This window comes from Bombus fervidus, chromosome 3 (genome assembly GCF_041682495.2).
Source record: "Bombus fervidus isolate BK054 chromosome 3, iyBomFerv1, whole genome shotgun sequence".
Taxonomy (NCBI): domain Eukaryota; kingdom Metazoa; phylum Arthropoda; class Insecta; order Hymenoptera; family Apidae; genus Bombus; species Bombus fervidus.
In genome coordinates, this window is record NC_091519.1 from 14,980,333 (window position 1) to 15,002,543 (window position 22,211).

At 29.8% G+C, this 22,211-nt stretch overlaps 6 protein-coding genes across 13 annotated transcripts; 2 read left to right on the plus strand and 4 right to left on the minus strand.

The window, feature by feature from the left end:
• Positions 1–3: 3 nt before the first annotated feature.
• Positions 4–3,411, minus strand: LOC139985433 (pre-mRNA-splicing factor 38B). Of its 6 annotated transcripts, none has more exons than XM_071999859.1 (6): positions 2,740–3,411; positions 2,255–2,538; positions 1,643–1,806; positions 1,156–1,554; positions 333–569; positions 4–266 (listed from the first exon to the last, which is right to left on the minus strand). In XM_071999859.1, exons 1-6 carry the CDS (start codon positions 2,768–2,770, stop codon positions 203–205), a joined length of 1,179 nt encoding a protein of 392 aa, XP_071855960.1. In that variant the 5' UTR covers positions 2,771–3,411; the 3' UTR covers positions 4–202. The 6 variants fall into 6 exon arrangements, with proteins under 6 accessions (XP_071855960.1, XP_071855963.1, XP_071855964.1 ...); XM_071999862.1 differs by having other exon boundaries at positions 4–269; positions 2,255–2,565; positions 2,740–3,406; XM_071999863.1 differs by having other exon boundaries at positions 1,643–1,794; positions 2,740–3,405.
• Positions 3,412–5,176: 1,765 nt separating this feature from the next.
• Positions 5,177–7,121, plus strand: LOC139985434 (dnaJ homolog subfamily C member 28). The gene is made up of 5 exons (XM_071999865.1): positions 5,177–5,616; positions 5,899–6,030; positions 6,110–6,202; positions 6,288–6,641; positions 6,705–7,121. Exons 1-5 carry the CDS (start codon positions 5,509–5,511, stop codon positions 7,098–7,100), a joined length of 1,083 nt encoding a protein of 360 aa, XP_071855966.1. The 5' UTR covers positions 5,177–5,508; the 3' UTR covers positions 7,101–7,121.
• Positions 7,110–12,160, minus strand: Gart (trifunctional purine biosynthetic protein adenosine-3 Gart). Of its 3 annotated transcripts, none has more exons than XM_071999849.1 (17): positions 12,019–12,160; positions 11,448–11,530; positions 11,298–11,387; positions 10,965–11,212; positions 10,695–10,894; positions 10,433–10,627; positions 10,209–10,339; positions 9,899–10,109; positions 9,671–9,806; positions 9,386–9,608; positions 9,068–9,262; positions 8,728–8,983; positions 8,444–8,647; positions 8,228–8,374; positions 7,890–8,158; positions 7,559–7,816; positions 7,110–7,484 (listed from the first exon to the last, which is right to left on the minus strand). In XM_071999849.1, exons 2-17 carry the CDS (start codon positions 11,523–11,525, stop codon positions 7,299–7,301), a joined length of 3,027 nt encoding a protein of 1,008 aa, XP_071855950.1. In that variant the 5' UTR covers positions 11,526–11,530; positions 12,019–12,160; the 3' UTR covers positions 7,110–7,298. The 3 variants fall into 3 exon arrangements, with proteins under 3 accessions (XP_071855950.1, XP_071855949.1, XP_071855951.1); XM_071999848.1 differs by having other exon boundaries at positions 11,803–12,154; XM_071999850.1 differs by lacking the exons at positions 7,110–7,484; positions 7,559–7,816; positions 7,890–8,158; ... (1 more) ...; positions 8,728–8,983; positions 12,019–12,160 and having other exon boundaries at positions 8,443–8,647.
• Positions 12,161–12,449: 289 nt separating this feature from the next.
• LOC139985436 (succinate dehydrogenase [ubiquinone] iron-sulfur subunit) lies at positions 12,450–14,472 on the plus strand. The gene is made up of 5 exons (XM_071999868.1): positions 12,450–13,070; positions 13,225–13,481; positions 13,668–13,965; positions 14,046–14,168; positions 14,258–14,472. Exons 1-5 carry the CDS (start codon positions 12,864–12,866, stop codon positions 14,393–14,395), a joined length of 1,023 nt encoding a protein of 340 aa, XP_071855969.1. The 5' UTR covers positions 12,450–12,863; the 3' UTR covers positions 14,396–14,472.
• Positions 14,473–14,658: 186 nt separating this feature from the next.
• Positions 14,659–17,522, minus strand: LOC139985430 (ovarian-specific serine/threonine-protein kinase Lok). Its single transcript, XM_071999854.1, has 7 exons — positions 16,758–17,522; positions 16,378–16,650; positions 16,031–16,287; positions 15,764–15,967; positions 15,510–15,683; positions 15,283–15,447; positions 14,659–15,200 (listed from the first exon to the last, which is right to left on the minus strand). Exons 1-7 carry the CDS (start codon positions 16,900–16,902, stop codon positions 14,982–14,984), a joined length of 1,437 nt encoding a protein of 478 aa, XP_071855955.1. The 5' UTR covers positions 16,903–17,522; the 3' UTR covers positions 14,659–14,981.
• A 1,111-nt stretch (positions 17,523–18,633) lies between these two features.
• On the minus strand, positions 18,634–21,114 carry Ube2g1 (ubiquitin-conjugating enzyme E2G 1). Its single transcript, XM_071999874.1, has 6 exons — positions 20,956–21,114; positions 19,829–19,931; positions 19,636–19,733; positions 19,375–19,553; positions 19,170–19,292; positions 18,634–19,073 (listed from the first exon to the last, which is right to left on the minus strand). Exons 1-5 carry the CDS (start codon positions 20,999–21,001, stop codon positions 19,212–19,214), a joined length of 507 nt encoding a protein of 168 aa, XP_071855975.1. The 5' UTR covers positions 21,002–21,114; the 3' UTR covers positions 18,634–19,073; positions 19,170–19,211.
• Between the last annotated feature and the right edge of the window lie 1,097 nt (positions 21,115–22,211).

The window sequence follows — 22,211 nt, forward strand, 5'->3', positions numbered from 1 at the left end:
TAGTTATAATCTTGGATTTATTTTATAAAAACATGTAAACTACATAGTGAATATAATCGAATTAAATTTAGGCTATTACTTCAAATGAAGTATCCGTTCAAAACGCGGTGGTGTTCGCATGGCTCGGCTCTAAATCGTTTTCATCTCTATAGTTACACTCGTACAAACATTTATGTCGATATATACATTCCAAAGTATATTTTCATTCTCTTCGTTGTCTTTCTCTTTCACGAGCAAGTTCTGTTGCATAATCATAAGGTGATCCTCTTCTGTAATTAACAAGGAATTAAAAGTCTATAATTAAAAATATATTTAAAAAAAAGCACATGTACCTGTCCCTATGACGATCTTTATCACGATAACGATCTTTACTTCTATCTCTATGTGATCTGTCTCTGCTACGACTTCTATGGTCTCTTTGTCTCCGACTTCGATCACGGCTGTTTGATCGTCTGCAATGTCGATCCCTTTCTCGATCTCTTTCTCGGGCACGTTCTCGTTCTCTTTCTCGTATACGATCTCGCTCACGATCTCGGTCTCTGTATTTGTCCTTGCGGTCTTCATCAGATCTAGAAAAACATTATTCGAAGGGAAGTAATGCGGAATAACGAATAACGTTTTTAAAATATCAGCCTGTACAAGTGCATACATATGTTGCACTTATTTACAATGGAAGATACCAAGAAATTATTCATCTTAAACACCTCAATATTACATATTTGTGTAGATTTTAGTGTTCATAGATATTTAAAAATCTTGCATTCCTTGATATCCACTATAAAAAGATTAATGTACAGTTATTGAGATAATGAATATCGAGATGACTTCTAAAAAATTCGAAATTATGTAACTTATGAATGTTGCTCTTGCAAAGAAATTCAGTAAATTCAATATTCAGAATCTAAATAGCATATATAGGTATAAAAACAAGTTCATTGCACTAAATTTATAAAGCCAGCGAATAACTGTACAAGAATCAAATAAGAACATACACATGTACTAAAGAAAACTGAATGATGATACACTGAGATCAAGAGTATTTTCCAGGAGATGGTACGTCTTTAATCTTCACCCAATTTTCCTAACAAGTTCATAGAATATTATTAACCTTATACAAATTAGTAACGTGATTGTATTCATACCACGTAGACGCACCTGGCTCGCCAGTGACTTGTTCTTTCAGCCTCGCCCCACTGAGCTTCGCTATCTGGTATATGCCGCGGTTGATTCCGTGAGGTGAGATTGCCGTTATCTTTCCTACTACTGCTATTACTATATTTTCCATGACTATTTAGGGTAATAGGTGGTTTTGCATTTCGGGCATTCATAGATTGTTGCGGAAACCTTTCTGCTAATCGATGTTCGAGTTCTTTTTGTATAGGCACTGGTATTCTTGGAAATAACGTTGAAAACCACTCTAATTTAGTAAGAAATTGTTTGAGAATATCACCCATCTTCATTACTTGTCCTCCACCAGCTTTTACATCTAACTCATCTTCATCTTCTAAGTAATCACTATACCAACTAAATAGATCTGCTGGTGGTTGTGTATATCTGTTAACACCAACAATAATATATGCATAATACATCAAATTATTAGAACATTTCTTTAAAGTAAAATTTAATATCATAATATTCTGACCTGATATACATAAATCCTAATGCCCGAATATATGGTGAATCAAGGTGATTGATAAGACCATTTAATTGTTTCCGTGTTAACCTCAAGGTGAAGAGTTTATACAGTAGACAATAAGCTGTTGAGACAATTCCACCAGCACCGACTCCTCGCACCTGCATGAACCGCTAAATTTACACCCCCCTATGTCAATTAATCACATTCATATTATATTATAATTTATTGACCGAGAACATGCTACTCTGCAATTAACAGTGGTATTAAGTGAGACTGTCTGCTCAATGTTTGCATTCAGACCAGTTGAAGCCCAATATTTTGATACTAATGCCTGATTATTTAATAGCAGTGAAAGTTCTAAATGTTTTAGACTTTTAGTCTAAACATTTAGACATTTAGTCTAAAACATTTAGAACTTTCACTTTGAATGATTTACTTTAATTACTTTCACCTTCTTTGTTTTTAATAGCAGTTCTCATTTCATAGAGTGTCCAGGTCCTTTAAAGTGCTATAAATTTGGACTGTATCTATACACGCGGTAATATCTCTATGATTGCCTCAGTTTTATGTCAATAAATAACAATTAAAAATGAACGATGTACAAGAAAACATACTCACACCTCCGCACATGCCAGTCTGGCCTGCTGTTTTTCTGCTTCCTTTCTCCCATGGTTCCAAATGAGACACCTTATAATAAATTTCATCGATAACCTCATGGTATGTTTTCAGTTCATATAAATTCACTTTAAAATAATGTGACGATTGTATATTGGTTAAAATTAGTGGATTTAAATTCATAGTTCTTTCATTTCCCCATAGAGGTAATATATTCGATTTTTTACCCTCCTTTTGTGTTGGACGACGTTCTTCATCGCAACCACTGGAATTGTTCCACGGTGAACCTACGTACATGTGTTTCATTTATGTATCTGCCGAATCACGTAATAGCAATAGTAATCAACATACATATATACAGGTGGAATAGAGGTTAAGTGTATCGTAATGATCAAAACGGGCCACAAAATACCTCGTCTCTTCGTCAAACATTATAAAAACAAGGAATTAAAAAAAGAACACAAAAAATATAATATATATTTACTTACCATCAGCTCCTTCTGCTTCTTGCACTTGCATGTTTGTATCACAAACTTGCAAGTTTTACGATGAATTGAACAGAACAAATTCACCAACAACCATACACCACAGTACGTTTCACAAAAGGTTTACAAAGTTCATAAATACAACAAAGAATAAATGTATTTATATGTTGAAAATAATTAAATACAAGTTTTAAAAGTTCGCATAACGCTTTTTTCTGCAAATATATGGAAAACTGACGTCAACGGGAAGCGAAAAAAAAGATACAGTACAGTAATGCGCATGCTACAAAATGAATACATCCGGTTTCATTCGCATGGTATTATACCCATTTACAGTTACACAGGTAGTTTAAGTAACCAAATTGTCCTTTGTTGGTTCCTCAGTCTCTGAGTAAATTGTCATAAAAAATGACTGAAATGTAATCATATAATAATTTTTGTAAACCTTAATGAACGGACATTGTGATAAAATAGATATTATATGTATCTATTGCAAATGATATTTCAATATTTTAAACCATGATCGCGTGTTTTGAACTACACGTAAAATCACACAAGGGACATCGGAATCTTCAAACACAATATTTATAATTAAATTATTTTGTAACCCTCTATTACAAAAATACAATAAACTACATTTAGTTTGTACTTAAATATACGTATTTTCTAAACTTCTTTTGATATAAAAAATGAATGTGTGATCTAAAGATTACATGTTATTATATTTGAAATGCGATAACAAAAGAATAACACTTTTCCTAGAAAACATATAGTTACTAGATGTGGTAATACAGGCCACATACTAGGCAATATTTACAAATTCAAAATTAATATTTCAGTGAATTTAATAAATAACATGTTTTAGATTTGTTCATAATATACTTTTTCATTGAAAATATATTTCATTAAAAATTATATTTAATTTAGCATGATAATATTAGATTGGCAACTAAGTGATTGCGGATTTTGTCAATAGGTGGTCTTAGCACATTCTTTTGTTTTGTCAATGTCTTCAAAGCACATAACCTATATTGTTTTCATGTTGTTTGGACTTCCACATTTAATTTAGTAAAAAAATTGTATCGATTAGTTATTTAGTTTCGTTTTTATCCCAATATAAAAATGGAAGAACAAGACCTGCATTTCAGACATATTTTATTGTATTATTTCCGAAAAGGCAAAAACGCATCGCAAGCACACAAAAAGTTATGTGCTGTATATGGGAATGAAGCCTTGAAAGAAAGGCAGTGTCAAAATTGGTTCGCCAAATTTCGTTCTGGGGATTTTTCAGTGAAAAATGCTCAACGATCTGGCCGTCCAGTTGAGGTTGATGAGAACCATATCAAGGCCATTATCAATTCAAATCGTCGTAGTACAACGCGTGAGATTGCAGAGAAGCTCAATGTATCGCATACATGTATTCAAAAAAAATTAAAACAGCTTGGCCATGTCAAGAAACTTGATTTATCGGTCCCTCATCAGCTTAAGGAAATTCATTTTATGCAACGTATTATCATCTGCGATTCGCTTCTGAAACGCAATGAAATTGATCCATTTCTGAAACGACTGATTACTGGCGACGAAAAGTGGATAGTTTATACAGCCCAGTCGACACCAGAAGCTGAGATTCACCAAGAAAAGATTATGCTCTCAGTTTGGTGGGATTATAAAGGAATTCTGTACTTTGAACTTTTATCAAGAAACCAAATGATTAATTCAAACGAATATGTTCAACAACTTGCCAAACTAAGCGATGCAGTTCAAGAAATGCGGCCAGAATTGGCAAATTGTAAGGGTGTTATTTTCCAGCATGATAATGCAAATCTCTACACACCTTTGGTCACTCTTAAATTATTGGAACTAGGTTGGGATGTGTTGTCACATCCACCAAATAGCCCTGACCTTGCGCCTTCAAATTACCATTTATTTCATTCCATGCAGAACTCCTTAAATAGTACAATTTTTAATAATGTTGATGATGTAAAATCACATTTAATTCAGTTTTTTGCTAGCAAAAATCAGAAGTTTTATGAAGATGGAATTATGACACTGCCTGAAAGATGGCAAAAGGTCATTGACAAAAACGGACAATACCTAATTGAATAAAGGGTATATTTTTAAACAAAAATTTTGAATTTTCCTTCATATTTAAAATACGCAATCACTTAGTTGTTAATCCAATAGTTAATAAACATTACATTGCATATATGTAGTTTATAGCGCAGTATTAAAATTATTGTTATATATAGAAATGAAGATATTGTAATTTTTATTTGTAACATATTAATAGAAACATAAAAGTTAATTATGAGTTGTAAAAATTATTATATTAAAATATATGTATACAAATTTATATAGAACTTTTTATTTTATATTATAGAAGTAAGCAGATGAATAAATAACTGTATGACGGACAGCTGAGTTCGTTTACCACGTGATACCTGATATGTATATGACACACGTTTTTAAAACGTCAATGTTACGTTCATTCTTATATGATTTTTAATAATTGTGTTGATTCTATGACAAATAAATTGTCTTTAATATGTTCGTAATATCTAATTCGTACCGAAAAATACATTTTTGCAGAATGTCATTTATGTTATACAATTTATAACTATTTTTTAGAATGAACATGTAGGTTATTTTGAATATTTGTCATAAAGAATAGTTCATATGCTAATATATATTACAATAACACGATAAGTTATATAATCGTAAAAAAAATATCAAAATTATAATAACATTTAACATTTTAACTTTTTAAAAATCATGTTAAAATTTAATCGGTGTAATAAGAAATCATTTAAGCACATATACTGCATACCTTATTGGGAATTTATGCAGATAAAAAGATTCACACATCAACGTGATATAAAGGTAAAGAACGTATATTTTCTATTACATCTATGGAACATTAGTCCTATGTGTTTTGGTATGAAAATTACATTCAAACGTTTACTAGTATTTTCAAATTCCTTATGAATACATTCATTCTTCAATGTAATTATAATAAAAATTTCTGTTTAAGTATAGAATTATCTATGATTATAATTATTATGTATATATATGTTTAATAAAATATATATACATTGAACCTCTTCAATTAAAATGTTATTGACATAAATAATCTAATCTATATACTCTTTATTGCACTATAAGAAATGGTATCAAACGTTAGAAGTTGCAGAAGATTGTGAAGATGAGACACTAAGATTAGCATTTGTTTATCAAGCAAAGAAATTCCATCCAGACAGCGGCACATCAGAAGCTAATGCAGCCAAATTCTCTGAGGTATGAGGTATCTTGTATTGCTAATAAAGATTATTTAATATTGTGAGTTATAATACATATATAATGTCATTTTTCACAGATTGAAACTGCTTATAGACAGATTCGTAAAGCAAGAATGAAAGATAAGGAAAACAGTACAAACTTACCTGAAGTGGAAGAATTTGATATTAAAGTATATATGCAACATTAAACAATATATATATTACATATTATCTTTTTCCTAATTTAATATACATATATATATATTCATGTTTTAGCATACAGCTCCACAGCATCGTCATTATTTAGTTTATAACATAGGAGTTGGAACACATAGCAAAAGACAAAAGTTATATACAATAGAAAGAGCTCAAAAGGCAGTTGACAATGTATTAGAACATAGATTAAAAAAGTTACAAGCTGAAGAACGTAATACATTAGTTGGAATGGATAAACAACGTGCCAAAGATATTAAAACACGTTTTGGTATGGATCGATTAGTAGAAGATTTAATTCAAGAAGCAATGAATAAAGGTGAATTTAAAGATCTACCAGGCATGGGTAAACCATTGAAAGAAAATACAAATACTCGAAGTCCATATGTTGATTTTGTTACTTACAAATTAAATGAGGTATGATAAATTAATATAAATTAGAAATTTAAAATAAATTATATGCAAAATATTAAATTGCAGATACTAATAGAAAATGGATTTACTCCAGAATGGATACAATTATCTAAAGAAATAAGAGAAGAAATACAACATTTGCGAAAACAATTAATAAACGCCCGTAATAATGTGGGACATCTTCCATTAAACTACACAGATGAAAAAACTTGGAGGAACATTGTAGAAAATTTTAGGTCTGAAACAAAACGAATAAATAGTAAAATCGATAAGTATAATTTATTAGTACCTATACTTCAGAAACAAATGCTTCATACCAAATTAGAAGATCTTGCAAACGAGGCACTTTCAACACCACCACAAAAAACAATTAAAAGAGATAATTCAATAAAAGTAGATACTAATGCCCCTATCAAAGAGGAAGACACTTTATTTGGAATCATATTTTCAATTTTTAAATAAAAAAGTATTATAGAAAACATACTATTTTATTGTATTAGATTATTTCACTATATTTCTTTTAAATAAATTTGATACTTCTATACTGATTTACTTCTATTGATAAAAAATTTAATATACATATATAAATTTAAAAAAAAAATATATATTATTTATAAATGTGACAAATGATACATAAAATAATTAAATAATATCTTCAGTTCAATAATTCCATGTAATGGAATTATCTTCGTTTAACTGTATCCTTCCTGTAGCTAAATGTTTTAGAGCTAGTGGGAAGATACAATGTTCAACTGTCTTCACTCGCTCTTGAAGAGTTTCTATAGTGTCATGTGGCAGTACAGGTACTGCTGCTTGTTCAATGATAGCTCCAGAATCTATATCAGGCTGAAAATTATTTTTAATAATACAAAAGAATTCTTTAATGTAAAGAAAAATTTCTAATATAACATATATCATACTTCCACGAAATGCACCGTACATCCAGAAACACGTACTCCAGCTGCTAAAACATCTCTATGTGCATGTGCACCTTTAAATGATGGTAACAATGAAGGATGTACATTTATTAAGGCACCACGCCATCGATTTACGAAATTATCTGATAAAATGCGCATGAAACCAGCAAGACAGACTATTTCAACTCCAAAAGCATTGAGTTCAACATTCATTGCTGCATCGAATGCGTCTCGATTAGGATAATCCGTATGTTTAATAACCTATGGTCACATATTGAAATGATTTATGGATGAAAGGTAAAGAAATGTAAAAAATTTTAAAAACAACAATTACCACCGTCTTAATACCAGCTTTTTCAGCTCGTTTAAGTCCTTCAACATTTGATTTATTAGATATTACTATAACAATTTCTGCACCAATATGTTGAGATCGATCTTTAGTTGCATCAATTAATGATTGTAAATTGGTTCCGCTACCGGATATCAAAACACCCACTTTTTTTAAAGGCTTACTTAATTGTGAAATTATATCTGGTATGTATTGTCTCATTTTCAATTCTAACGCTTCCTCAAAATTTTTAACGTGTATTCTAGTGTGATTTTCTGTAATATTTAATGTGTATAAATATAAATAAAATTATTTTTGATAAAATAGTTTTAAATGGAGCTTACTTTTATAATTAATTATGTGTCCAATAATCTTAGGATTTTCTATTTGTAATTTATTTAACACTTCGTCTTTATCTTTTTCCGAACAAATTAGGATAGCACCAATGCCACAATTAAACGTTCTTAACATTTCTTCTTTATTAACTTCTCCTATGAAATATATATAAATATAAAATAAATTTATATGTTAAAATTTGAATAATATTTGCGTTTTCTTACCTACAGTTGCCAACCAAGCAAAAATTGGTTGAATAATCCACGTCTTTGCATCTAAAACTGCTCCCATATCTTTTGGTAAAATTCTTGGGATGTTTTCTGTCAGACCTCCTCCAGTAATATGCGCAAATGCTTTTACTAAATTCGTGCGCAAAGCAGGAATTACTCCTTTTACGTAAATTTTCGTTGGTTCTAACAATTCTTCGCCTTTAAAGAACAATAGGTGTAAATAAACTTCTCTTTTTATAGTAGAAAAAATACCATAGATAAAGAAACAAAACAAATACCGATTGTACGATTATTTTCAGAAAAAGGTGCCACATCTGAATATTTTTTATTTGCTAATTTTAAAATTTTTCGAACAAGACTGAATCCATTACTATGCACACCACTTGATGATAAGCCAATTACAATATCACCTTCTTTTATGTCATTTACACGTGGAAGCAAATCATTTCTTTCAACTACTCCCACAGCAAAACCGGCTAAATCGTATTCTTCGTTGGAATACATATCTGGCATTTCTGCTGTTTCCCCGCCTATCTAGATCCATTATTTACGTATGATATCCTTACTTAATCGATATATTAGAGGAAAAGATTAAAAAGTACACTTATGTTTGCTTACTAATGAACATCCAGCTTTTCTACACCCTTCACTTATTCCATTTATAACATTGCTAGCTATATCAACGTTTAATTTACCACAAGCAAAATAATCCAGAAAGAATAAAGGTTCAGCACCATGTGCAAGAACATCATTTACACACATAGCCACTAAATCTATGCCCACTGTATTATGTTTTTTACATTCAAACGCTATCTGAAAAATTGATAGATTTTACACATTGTTATTATATTGGAATTATTATTGCTTATACATTATAAGAGATATAATATCTATACATTATATAATCTTTTAAATTTCCTATAAATATCTATATACCTTTAATTTAGTTCCAACACCATCGGTTCCAGATATTAAGATTGGATCTTTATAACCAGTAGCTTTTATGTCAAACAAACCACCAAAACTACCAATTGAACCCATTGTACCTAAACGTTGTGTCGAGTAAGTTGTTGGTTTAATAGCTGAAACTAATGAATTTCCAGCTTCTATGTCCACACCACTACTTTTATATGTCAATTGTCCATGGTGCAATATAGACCTGATAATATTACTTGATTAAATCTTTCTCTTTTCTTCTATATAATTTTTATTACACGATACCTTGCTATTCCTTTATGTGCTATATCTGTTCTAAATTGCTTTCCTTCGAATGATATGATTCGGGCGGCACGTGTTGCTTTAGCAGCAGCCAAAGCCAATGAAGGTGCTAAACTTACAGTAATTAAAACTCTTCCACCTAATAAATAAACAAACAGACAAATATTACTGAACTCGTATATATATCTATATACGAATTGACACAACCAGATACCGTTCAACAAAATATACCGTTAGTTAATAACTCTCCTTCAGAAGAGATACTTGTGCCACTATGGAAAACAAATTGATTTGTTTCGCGCGAAATATCATTGACGCCTATTATAACTTGACCCTTTGATGATGATACTGGATATCCTCGAGATGCTAAAATAACACCGACAGCAAACAGATTTTCTTCCCATATAACTTCAGATTCAACTAAAGAACCCTCACAACAGGCCTATATCAATAAATATTAAATTAATTCTCTAATTTGTTCATTAATCCATGCATTTATTAATTCATAGTTATAATTTCTCATATTAAAATAAGAAATAACCTTCATAATATTAAATAAATCTGATTTCAACAATGGTAACACTACTTGTGTTTCAGGATCTCCAAATCTACAGTTAAATTCTAGAACTTTTGGTCCTTCTTTTGTTAACATTAATCCAGCGTATAATACACCTATATTTTTAAAAATAATAAATTTTTTTACATTAAACTGTTTCTGTAAAATATATTATAAATTATAATATAGCTCTAATATCTGATACGAACCAACAAATGAAATTTGTTCTTGTCTAAGACCGTCAACAGTTTTTTGTAAGATGTCTGCTTTCACTACTTCGTAATCTGCTTTGTTTAACAATGGACACGGGCAATAAGCACCCATACCACCAGTATTTGGTCCTGTATCTCCATCAAATATTCTTTTATGATCTTGTGCAGGTGCCATTGGCACAATAGTTTTCCCTATAGAAAAAATGGAGCTTTTGCTTAATAAAATTACAATAATTTTGATTAAAAATTGTTTTTATACCATCTGTAAATGCAAGTACAGATACTTCTTCTCCTTCTAATAATTCTTCTACAACTATTGAATCACCAGCAGACCCAAATTTTCTGTCTGTTAATATTTCATCTATAGCTTTACAAGCTTCTTCTTTATCTTTTGCTACTATGACTCCTTTTCCAGCTGCTAAACCCGAAGCTTTTATTACAAGTGCTGGAAATGGTGCACTATAATAAATTATTATATATTTAGTACTTTTTCTTAAAATTTACCTATAAATATAATTTTTTAATATACCTTTTAACAAATTTCTTTGCTTCTTCTGCATTTACAAATCCCTTCCATCTTGCAGTAGGAATTTGACATTTATCCATGAATTCTTTTGCCCAGTATTTATCCGCTTCAATTTTAGATGCTGCTTTTTGTGGACCAAAACAATTAATACCTGCATTTTTTAATTCATCTGCTAATCCATTAGCCAAATATTCTTCTGGACCAATAATTACCAAATTTACTTTATTATCTTTGCTCCATGTTGCTACTTCCTATATAATAAAAAATCCTAGCATAATTTTATTGAATTCATTTGTATAATTATATAGTTCAATTCATAAAATAATAAATATATACCTTATTATCTTTAACATTTAATTTCACTAGAGAAACTTTGTCAACTGATGAAATTCCACTATTTCCAGGAGAAACATAAATTTTATTTACCTAGAAGTTTTATTAATTTTATTTACCTATATAATAATATATTATATTTAAGATACTTACATAAGGAGATTGTGAAAGTTTCCAAGCAATAGCATGTTCTCTACCACCACTACCAATAACTAAAACTGCATACTGCATACTGCCTAAAGAATATTAAATTTTATATTAATGATGAATGAATTGTAAAAAGATGTAACATAATAAGAGTATATACAAACAAATAAGTTTATCAAATTTTGTATAATACTATTTACATATGTATATAATACCACATTATACATATCATGTATAAATATTTACTATATATTAAATAAAAACAAAATATTCATAAATCCATTACAAAATCATTTTGTGATAGTATTACCAATATTATTTGATATTATAAACTATCTACATAATACAATAAATTTATAACCTCCGTATTTATTATCTTTCGGGAAGCTTTTGCACTTTTTTAAGAATATTAAGCTCTGAATGTAGTAAAGCTCTTTTTATTGCTTTATTGGCTTCCTAATTTAATACACGTGATTCAAAATTGTATTTGATGTGATTCCCACTACTTAAACAACAACGTGTTTCTTGGAGCAACAGGTGGTAATCAAACAAAGTTGAAACGTTTAATCGTTCTTGCTTATATCTGTATAACTATGAAAATTTTAACGAATATTTATTACTGTAGCTTGATTCGCAGTAAGAAGACTGCTTCTTTGCGGGGGTTAATCCATTATAACTCGTGTGTAACGAGCGATAACTTCTGACCTTTTAAAATAGCTCGAGATATTTAAAATATTGTGCCGCGAAACACATGTTGAGCAACAGTATAAATAAAGATTAATGTTCAAATAAATAGAATTTATTGCTTTAAAATATGAAACATACTGTTTTCATTATTTTAGGATCAGATATTAGGTATTTTAATAATATTATTATTTAATAATTATACTTTTAGTAAATAAAAACATATGAATATTGCATAAATGATCATCTATGTATGAATATAACTTTATGTCATAAATTGCGGTACTGCAAAATCAACAAACCTTGGCGTTGCATATCCATATCAAACGTTGTACGTCAATAAAATATTATCATTTGTTTTCACGAATTATTGTGAATTTGTAATCGTATGATTGCATACTTGTAATCTTATAATTTTTATATAATTCATGTGTATATTGGATCTAACTTTAATTCAAAAACATACGATATTGCTATTTTTATTTCATTATTTCTATATTATCCAGCATTATATAAATTATGCGTATAATATAATAATTTCTTTCTCTTAATGTGAACATAAATCGTCAAAGAACAACTATGAAGTTCTTTCGAATGATGATATTTTGTTTCTATTTTACCTAAGAATTACACTGTCACTACAAAACAAAATGATAAAAAGATTAGAAAAACGAAATATGCCTTTATAGTCTCAGGTGATACTTATAAAAGGTTTTTCATAAAACTTCTACAAGTACAATGTTCAACTTCAATATTATCAGTCATGCGAGCCGATTTTGGTTTTGTACAATTGTATCTCTTCGACGAGGCACGCGTCAAAACAGTCGTTTTTCAAGCCATAGATTTTTGTCCAGTGCAGGAAAGGCAGAAAAGCAACCATCTGAGACAGAAAACATACTTAACGCCGAAATCGCCGTTATGAAAGAATGCAAAACACCTCCAGAAGTTAGCAACCATAAATGTTACAGTTATATTAAAAATTCATATTTATTAATAAAAACTTTTCTCATTTCCTCTGTATTTCTTTTTTCATTTCATAAATTTTATTACGCATTGAATTATACAATTTCCTTCCTTCTTATCATTAATCCATATTTAGGATCGGAAGGTACCGGAAAAGCCCAGACTGCAGACTGTTCGAGTATATCGTTGGAATCCTGAAAAACCAAACGTAAAACCTTTCATGCAACAATTCAGTGTGGATTTAAATAAATGCGGCACCATGGTATTAGATGTATTGGCATTAATAAAAGCAGAACATGATCCCACGTTATCCTATCGAAGATCCTGTCGCGAGGGAATTTGCGGAAGTTGTTCGATGAATATAAATGGTGTTAATACCTTGGCTTGCATCACGTAATGCAAGAAAAATACCTTTTTTTGTTGTTTCATAACGATAGTATACATACATTACTCATATCTGCCTGAATCATAATAATTATTCAAAAAATTGTAACACTCATTGTCAGATGAAGTAAAGTAAATAGTTCATAATATTTTTTTATCCTAAAGCCGTATAGTATCCTATCTTTTTATTCTTAGAAAAGTGAAGGAATCGCCAAAACCTATAGTCATATATCCTTTACCGCATTCATACGTAATCAGAGACTTGGTAACGGATATGGAACAATTCCTGAAACAATACCAGCATATTGAACCATTTTTAAAACGTCCCGGAGAAGACAATTTTCTCGGTTTACGACAAATCCTACAAAGTCCAAAAGATAGAGATAAACTTAATGGTTTATACGAGTGCATCCTCTGTGGATGTTGTACTTATTCTTGTCCACCGTATTGGTGGCTTGGTGATAAGTTTTTAGGGCCTGCAACTCTTCTGCAGGTACATGAATTATTCGTTATAGAAAAGAATGTCCTATACATAATATTCAATATAGCATGAAATATTTTTATCATATGCAGGCTTATAGGTGGATAATAGATTCACGTGACATGGGGCATAAAGAAAGACTTAGTAAATTACGTGATTTTTATTCCGTATATCGATGTCATACTATTTTCAATTGTACAAAAACTTGTCCGAAGGTATGACGTGCACAACGTTATATAAAGAGTAGAAATTGAAATATTGTTAATAACTTATATATTATTATTATGTGGCTAATTCTTTCAAGGCTTTAAATCCCGGAAAAGCAATAGCTCAAATAAAACGATTGTTAGCGGGACTAACGAAAAAGGACCGGCCAGAAATGGAAACTCCACTTCCAAATCCATGTAACGGCGAAGGACAGTACCAATGCAGAGAGGAATAGATGGAAAAAGGAAAACATGATTAATGAAACATTATTCTTGATACGATTTGTAATTGTATATAAACCGGTATTTCTTATTACATATAAGGTTTTATTTGTTTTCCAATGAAAAATTATCAAGATAAGATTTCACGAGAAAATGAAATTTCTTTTTATATTAACACGTACGGAAATTTTAGTAGAAAATAAGTAATATATTTAATAAATTTTTAATAATTACAAGCGTAAAAAAAATATAAAACATGAAAATAATTTCTTATAGCTATTATTTGTACAATGTTTTGGTGCATATCAGTTACAAAGTTTCTCTATTATATTTTTAATTTTATTATTAAATTAATTTTATTTATATTATAACTATGTACTTGAAAATTAAATCAATTTAAAATATTATTTTAATTTGATCTTCCTTATTAACCTAATGAAAATAATTGAAGTTAGTCTTTCATATTATGTATAAATGTGGACTAACTTTTGTCGACTAATTAGTCAATTTATATGATAAATAATAAATAGAACAAATAGATTAGAGATCAATGATTTTTGAAATAATGATATTATCTAGAACTAGAGGGAAGTAACATCATTATAAATGTAACCTCGCTCTTTTAATTAAATTTTGATGCTGTTCATTCTTGTATTGAATGTTAGTGGAAATACTTTGCGGCGCTAAGTTTTCGTCATTTTCTTTCGATAATAACGTATCAATAGTCTCTCGAAGTTCGCGATCTTGTAACCAAGGATGTAATAGAACTTGTTTGATTGTAATCCTTTTTCTCGGATTTACTGTCATCATACTCTTAATCTAAAAAAGATCGCATTACTAGAAAATAGAATTATTTCTATTCGTGTACCTTACAATAATATTTCATCAAATATTACTATACCAGATCTATAGCTTTGTTTGTTATATGTCCAAATTTGGAAGGAGGAAAACCATAACGTCCACACTTTATTTGATCCTGCAAACTCATATTCTTGTCGTAACAATTAAAAGGTACTGAACCACTTAAACAAGCATACAATATTACTCCCAAACTCCATACATCAACCTAGTCAAATTAAAAAATATGGAACATCTTATTTCTTCCAGATATTTCTTACATATACATACTTGATTCGTGTAAGAACCACGTCCAATAGTAGACAATATCTCAGGTGCAACATACATAGGGGTTCCACAAAATGTCTTCATCATAGTTTGTGCATCAACTAACTTTGATAAACCAAAGTCTGATACCTTTGCTAATGTAACATCCGAATTATTAGCTAATAATATGTTTTCTGGCTGTAAATGTGACCAAAGAATGTTTGTTCACTATTTATATTTAAACCAAAATATCACAGATATTTAAGAAAAACGCATACCTTCAAATCTCTATGAGTTATACCACAATCATGTAGATAACTAACAGCTAATACAACTTGATAAAAAATCAATTTTGCATGTTTTTCTGATAATCTTCCTCTGCTTCTTATTCTTTCAAAAAGTTCACCACCTTCCATTAATTCCAAAACTATATATACTGCTTTTGGGGTATCTACAATTTCTACCATTCGAATTATGCAAGGCTAAAGAATAAAGTACATATTAATACATTCTATATCAGTTTAGCAATTTATATATTCACTTACATGTTTCAAGGCTTTTAATATTTTAACTTCATTCATAATTTTCTCAGGATCATTTAACGGATGTTTTTGTCCATTCGTTGTGTCACCTATTTTCAGAATAGTTTTCATAGCAAATTTTTGACAACCTATTTTATTAAATACCATATTCACTTCTCCACATGCCCCAGATCCTAATTTACATGACACTTTATATTTATCTTTGAGTTCTGGAGGAAGATTGTTGCTTTCACATGCTGTTGTACTCATGAATATATAAACTGTAACAAATATTGTATTATATAGTGTAAATAAAATGTGAGATTTGTGTATAATATATACATGCTTATTATAAGATATAATTTATTTACCAGTGACTATAGGTTGTGCTAAAGATATTATATCGTTGCTTTCAAGTATTATCTTATTCCCACGGCCTATTTTTTTTTTATTAACAAAAGTTCCATTTTGGCTTAAGTCTTCTAAATATACTATGGCATCATTATCATTATCAATATATTCTCTAGTTATTTTAAAGTGTATCTTACTCATTACGCTAAGCCATTTTGGCTTTAATTCATTGCTAGTAACACAAATATCACAGGATTCTGCTCGACCAAGAGTATAAACATCTTTGGTCATTTCTACGAAAGTAAATGAAATTAACATAGGTAACGTAATATATATCATATATTATAAATTATATAAACTTGCACATAATGCATAATATTAAATAAGTATATATTCTTACCCATTGTCTTAAAAGGTAATTTGATAGGACATAATCTGCCCCATACAGTCATGGTTTTCTCTTGTGATGACTCTTGTGGAGTCAAATATATTGCATCCACACTTTGTGTAGCAGGTAATGTCAAAACAATTTGTTCATCATTCATAGTTATAAATTACTTGGTTCAATTCAAACCAAAAATATTTTTAAACTACGTCAAGGTTTTAGATAACGAAAAATAATAAAATTAAGAAGAAATTAAATATAAACAAAATCAATTATAATATTAGTGTTTGATCGTAATTCTGTAGAAAATGGTATTTTAAAACAATATTAAGTTTATGTCAGAAATTTACAAACATTAATTTTGAAAATATTTCATTACTCTCTTCACAGAATTAAGTACAACAAAATTAAATTACGACTGCACAGCAATAATCCATAACGTAAAAACGTAACTCACAGCATAAACAAACACGTGAAACTGCGGCTCCGACAATGAATTTGAAGTACATTGTAAGTTTGTAGGTAGAAATTTGAATCTTTTATGTCGATAAATTAGGTATCTACTACGTCTATTTATGTATAATCAGGTATAATTAATTTTTAAGATTCAATATACATATTTTAGCATTAATAGAGCTATAGACGCCTTTATCATAAATTTTTTGTCAGAAATTTTTACATACGTGCTTTATTCATTTTATAAATCGAATTATAAATGTGTTTACACATTATAAATGTATTGTGATTACACGTATAATCCATAAAATCATGGAGAAACTTTCAATTATCTAATGAATTTTTCATTGAACATTACGTACATGTAAATATATATTAAAGTCAAATACTAATACATGTCAATAATATTTTATACAATTAAAAAGAGATAATTACATCATTAATATTTATGACATTGAAAAATGTGTAATTGAACAATTATAATGTATTATCTATATTTTCTATCAGTTATTTTTTTATTAAAATAATATCCTGAATTGTCTATTGTACATTACTTTGTTATTTAATTTCGTAGTTCTTATAAATAAGTATTAACTTTTTGGTAATTAAAAATTCAGTATTGTTAATATGTACAATAACAATGCGTATGTAAATTTTTATTGTATAAAACAAAATATAAAAATAATAATGAATTGAAGAAAAAAGATAATCCATGAAATCAAATAAGTTGTAATCTATTAAAAATAAGGTGTTATTATTTATTACACATAAGCAAACAATTAATCACAGTATAGAAAAAAGCAATTTGCTTCAGTGGTAGATAATAAAAATATCTTTTCATACTAGATGACATAAGTAGAATGCAGGTTCTAGGAATACAATAAACATTTTTCATATTGTAGAATTTAATTGACAGTACGAAATTATATATAGTCGGATAAAAAATTTGAATGTTTTTATGACTTCGAACCGCAAGTTTAGATATAATAAAAAGGTAAATCTTAACAATCACTTCACAAACTGGCACTGGTTGAAATATGTATAGTTTTTGTAAGCATGTACGAAATTTTATGGTAAATTTACTAGTTGTAATTAATGATATATCTCTAATAATAATATTGTTATTAGCATTATTATCACTTTAATTAGAATTCGTTATTTTGGCAACTTACGGTTCAACGGAAATTTCACATTTCTTTACATAGCCGTGATTGTACAGCTTAATCGACATATGTTTACCGTGATGTCACAATTGATTCACATATATTTCGTTTCCATTTTTTACTGGCATTACATTTAACGATTGTAGCATACATATATATATATATATACACACATATATTATATATATATATTTATGTATATATATATAAACATATACCGTGTATTTGACTTTACAAAAATTTATTTATGTATATTTACGAAAGTAAGAAAATACGAAACGCCACTAAGGAATTATTATTCAATAATAAACGTAAACATTTTAAATTACAGGCTTTTAGGTATAAAGGGTAGGGCTAACTCTTGAGCAGGAGGAACAGGGAAGTTAAGTTTATAACTATCAATATTAAGGTAATAATCGTACAGATAATTTTTTTGCATTATGTATATGTGTAAATTAGTTTTTTAGTTGTTTATTATGTAAAAGGTGAGCTGCGTGTATTTCCTTTATGTTCTTCGTATCAATGGATGGTACGTCAGTGGCGGTGGTATAAACTTCATAGAGATGTGTGATTTTATCTTTTATTGTCACACATACTCTGCCTCCCTTTTTCTGCTTAAGAATGGGTCAGGCTATATCCGTTTTTAGTGGCACTGTTGTCCATTAACTTAATGCTGAGCATCGGTTTTTTTCTTACAGTGCTTACGGCTTCCCTAGGGAGAAATAAGAAAAAAGTTTATTCAAACACACTCATTATTATATATTATTTTGTTGAATAATTTAATTGGTAAAAACGTTATAGAACTTACCAGAATTAAATAAGTCTTTCCATTTGAATAATTGTTCATCTCCTACAAACACTCCTCTTGGCTTTTTCTGACACACCTCGCCACCTTTCTCTTGAATTCTGCATAGCTTTCCCTCCACTCTTTCTATAGTATTGCAATTAATATCAGTAAAAACAGTCGAAACGATATAGTAATCTAAATTTGTACAATACAGAATATTACTTACGGCAGCATCCACATTAGCAGGACTTTCATCATTAGGATCTGCAAGCATACTAATAACACTTATGAGAATAGTCTCAACTGTGTGAACTGGTAACCACCGTTCTGATGCTTTTTCATAGCCCCACTTATCATCTCCAGGTTCATGTAAAATCGATATGCATACATTACCATTCTTTTCGACTATAAATATAAAATTACATTACAATTTTTATTTTGTTATATAATATATATAAAAATGTTACTGTTAAAGAAAAAGTCTTACTGTTTGGATGCCATATTTCTGTTATGAACTTCATTCTTGGTGGCCTAAGTGGATATTCTTTTGGAAACTGTAAGTGTGCTTTGAAAAACCCACCTTCACTAAAATGTAAAAAGATATTTGTAAAAATATGTATGATATGTACATATGTATATATGATATTATATATTATAAAATAAACAAATTAGTATCTTACTATAATGTGTCTGGAGGTCCAATAATGAGTACTTCCCACTGATATATGTCATTGTCGTCTATGAGGCCTGCTGAAAACCCTTCTACTGGGTTTTTATTTAATTCTATAGAAGAGAAGAAAATTTAAATCAAGTTTTTGTATTTTTAAATAATTTCTTCATGAAATTGAACTTGAAAAATATTTTTGATTAATAAGAATTTCATATATCTAAAATGCAGAACAATAAAATAGTATTAAAACACTAGAAATATTAACACTAGAATATTACACTAGAAAAAATAAATACGATTGATCATACTTTGAATCGATAATAAAAATATTGAAAAAAATCGACAGCACAAAGAAACATTGGTCTGGATAAATCAAAAGCATACTTTTGTTATTCAGTGTTGTTTAGGTTAGGTCAAATTGAAACGCACAAAGTAACCGTCATATATCCACGGGGTTAGCGAGACAAAGGTGACATGATATTCCATGTAAAATTCAACGATAAAGATTAATTAACAAAGAAGAATGAAATCACGATAAATGGTAGAAGCAAATTTTCAGGAATTTCATTGTTTCATTCGTTGCCTTAGAAGTAATACAGTAGTTATGGTTCGAAGATTGACCTTCGGTGGTCGTTGCACGGCATGGTTTTCTCTGTCTTTTTTTTAGTCGAAACCGCGTTGTATTCGGTGACGCGCGAAATGCTATAAATAACGTTGCCTGCAATTATTTTCGGTAACAGCGTAAACGGCCTTCGTCGTGCATGAAAATCGTTCATAAGAAAATTTAGACCCGACACGGATGTAACTACTAGTAAACGCGATATTAAATGCTAGGTTAAAGTTATTCATGGGAGGTACACTACGGTTCCGTAGCCGTATTGATTTTCACGCCCTAATCAGGCGCAGGGCCATCGTGAGACTACGAAAGGCTTAATCGGTGTTCACATAAGGTTACAGAGGTTTCGAGAAAGTGATATTTCGACAGAAAAAATGTTCACAAAAGCCAATCTCAAGGGTCGAATCACAACGATGATGAGATCGCACGAGTTTGGGGTATGAGAACGGTTCCGGCTTTTCATTCAGCTCGAATTTGAGGCACCGATCACACTTAGCACTTATACTGGTTTTGCTGGATACCTGCTAATTGTTTTCGTAGTAGAAGCGCGGACTGTGGCTCTGACATTAATAAAAGTTCCGTTAAATAAGACTAAAGCTGAAAACAATCACTTTTGCTTGACTGGAAAGATGGCTAGGTACGTCGCGGAAGCAATGACTGCGCATGCGCTACTGCTTAAACATATGTTCTTCCGTCTTTCCTATGCGCCGGTCTGATTAAACAGCTACGCATTCTGTTGGAAATTTTACAAATATTACGAATCTTTTCGCTGTCGATAAGTAGTTTCTAGTAATTAAAAGATAATAAAAATATCAACGAAGGGCAGATTGGACCTAACATCTGATGTATTTTTGTATCACGCTATTGACTAAGGACCTCGTCTGTGGTCACACGTTTTAGGGATTCCAGAGTGCATTTACCATTTTAATATCATTCTCAACGTTACCGATTCAGCGTAGGATAAGATTGCAACGCTTGTAGTGGTTAGAATTGGAACTAAATTTTAACGTGACATCCTGGACTTAAAATTACGTAATCATTGACAAAGGGCAGGACCTCGTCGCTGCTATGATCTTAAAAGTCCTTGGTCAATGATATACATAATTCCTATATTTGCCGTAGCAAATCGCAGAGGGCGTAAGAAACACTGGTTTCTTCGAGGTCGATACTTTAGAAAGTGGGTAAAAATTGGTTTTCCTTTTGTTAACAGATAAAATACTAGAAATGTAGAGGATGAATTGGTGTATGCGAGGAGAACTTTAAACAATTAGATTATACAAGTTCCTTCCATCAACTGATACTAACGTAAAACGTCTCTCATAGTCGAAGTTGAAATAAATGTAATCTTTAAATCATATTACTTACATGTAATATTTAATTAGTACATACGTAAGTTACAGTGCCATCTTACACAATTTTATAGAAAGTGTGTCTAATGCGATGTACCTTATATAGATTACATATTATATCATATTATAAAATTATATTTAATGTAAATTATTCTATATTTCTTTCAATCTATCGAATAAATCAATTTTCCTAAAGGGAATGTTTCAACCGTTATCAACATAAAACTTTCGTACGTAATACCGCAAGTCGTGCAATAGTCTCATAAAATAATTCTTACCAGTTATTCATTTATATGTACAAATTGCTACTGTGATACGTCTTATGTAACTAAGGTATAGGTAGCCTAGAAACGGTAATGGGCATAAGAAACGTAATGCAACGAATGTAACGAATGTAATAAAGAAAGATAGGATCAGAGAATACGAAG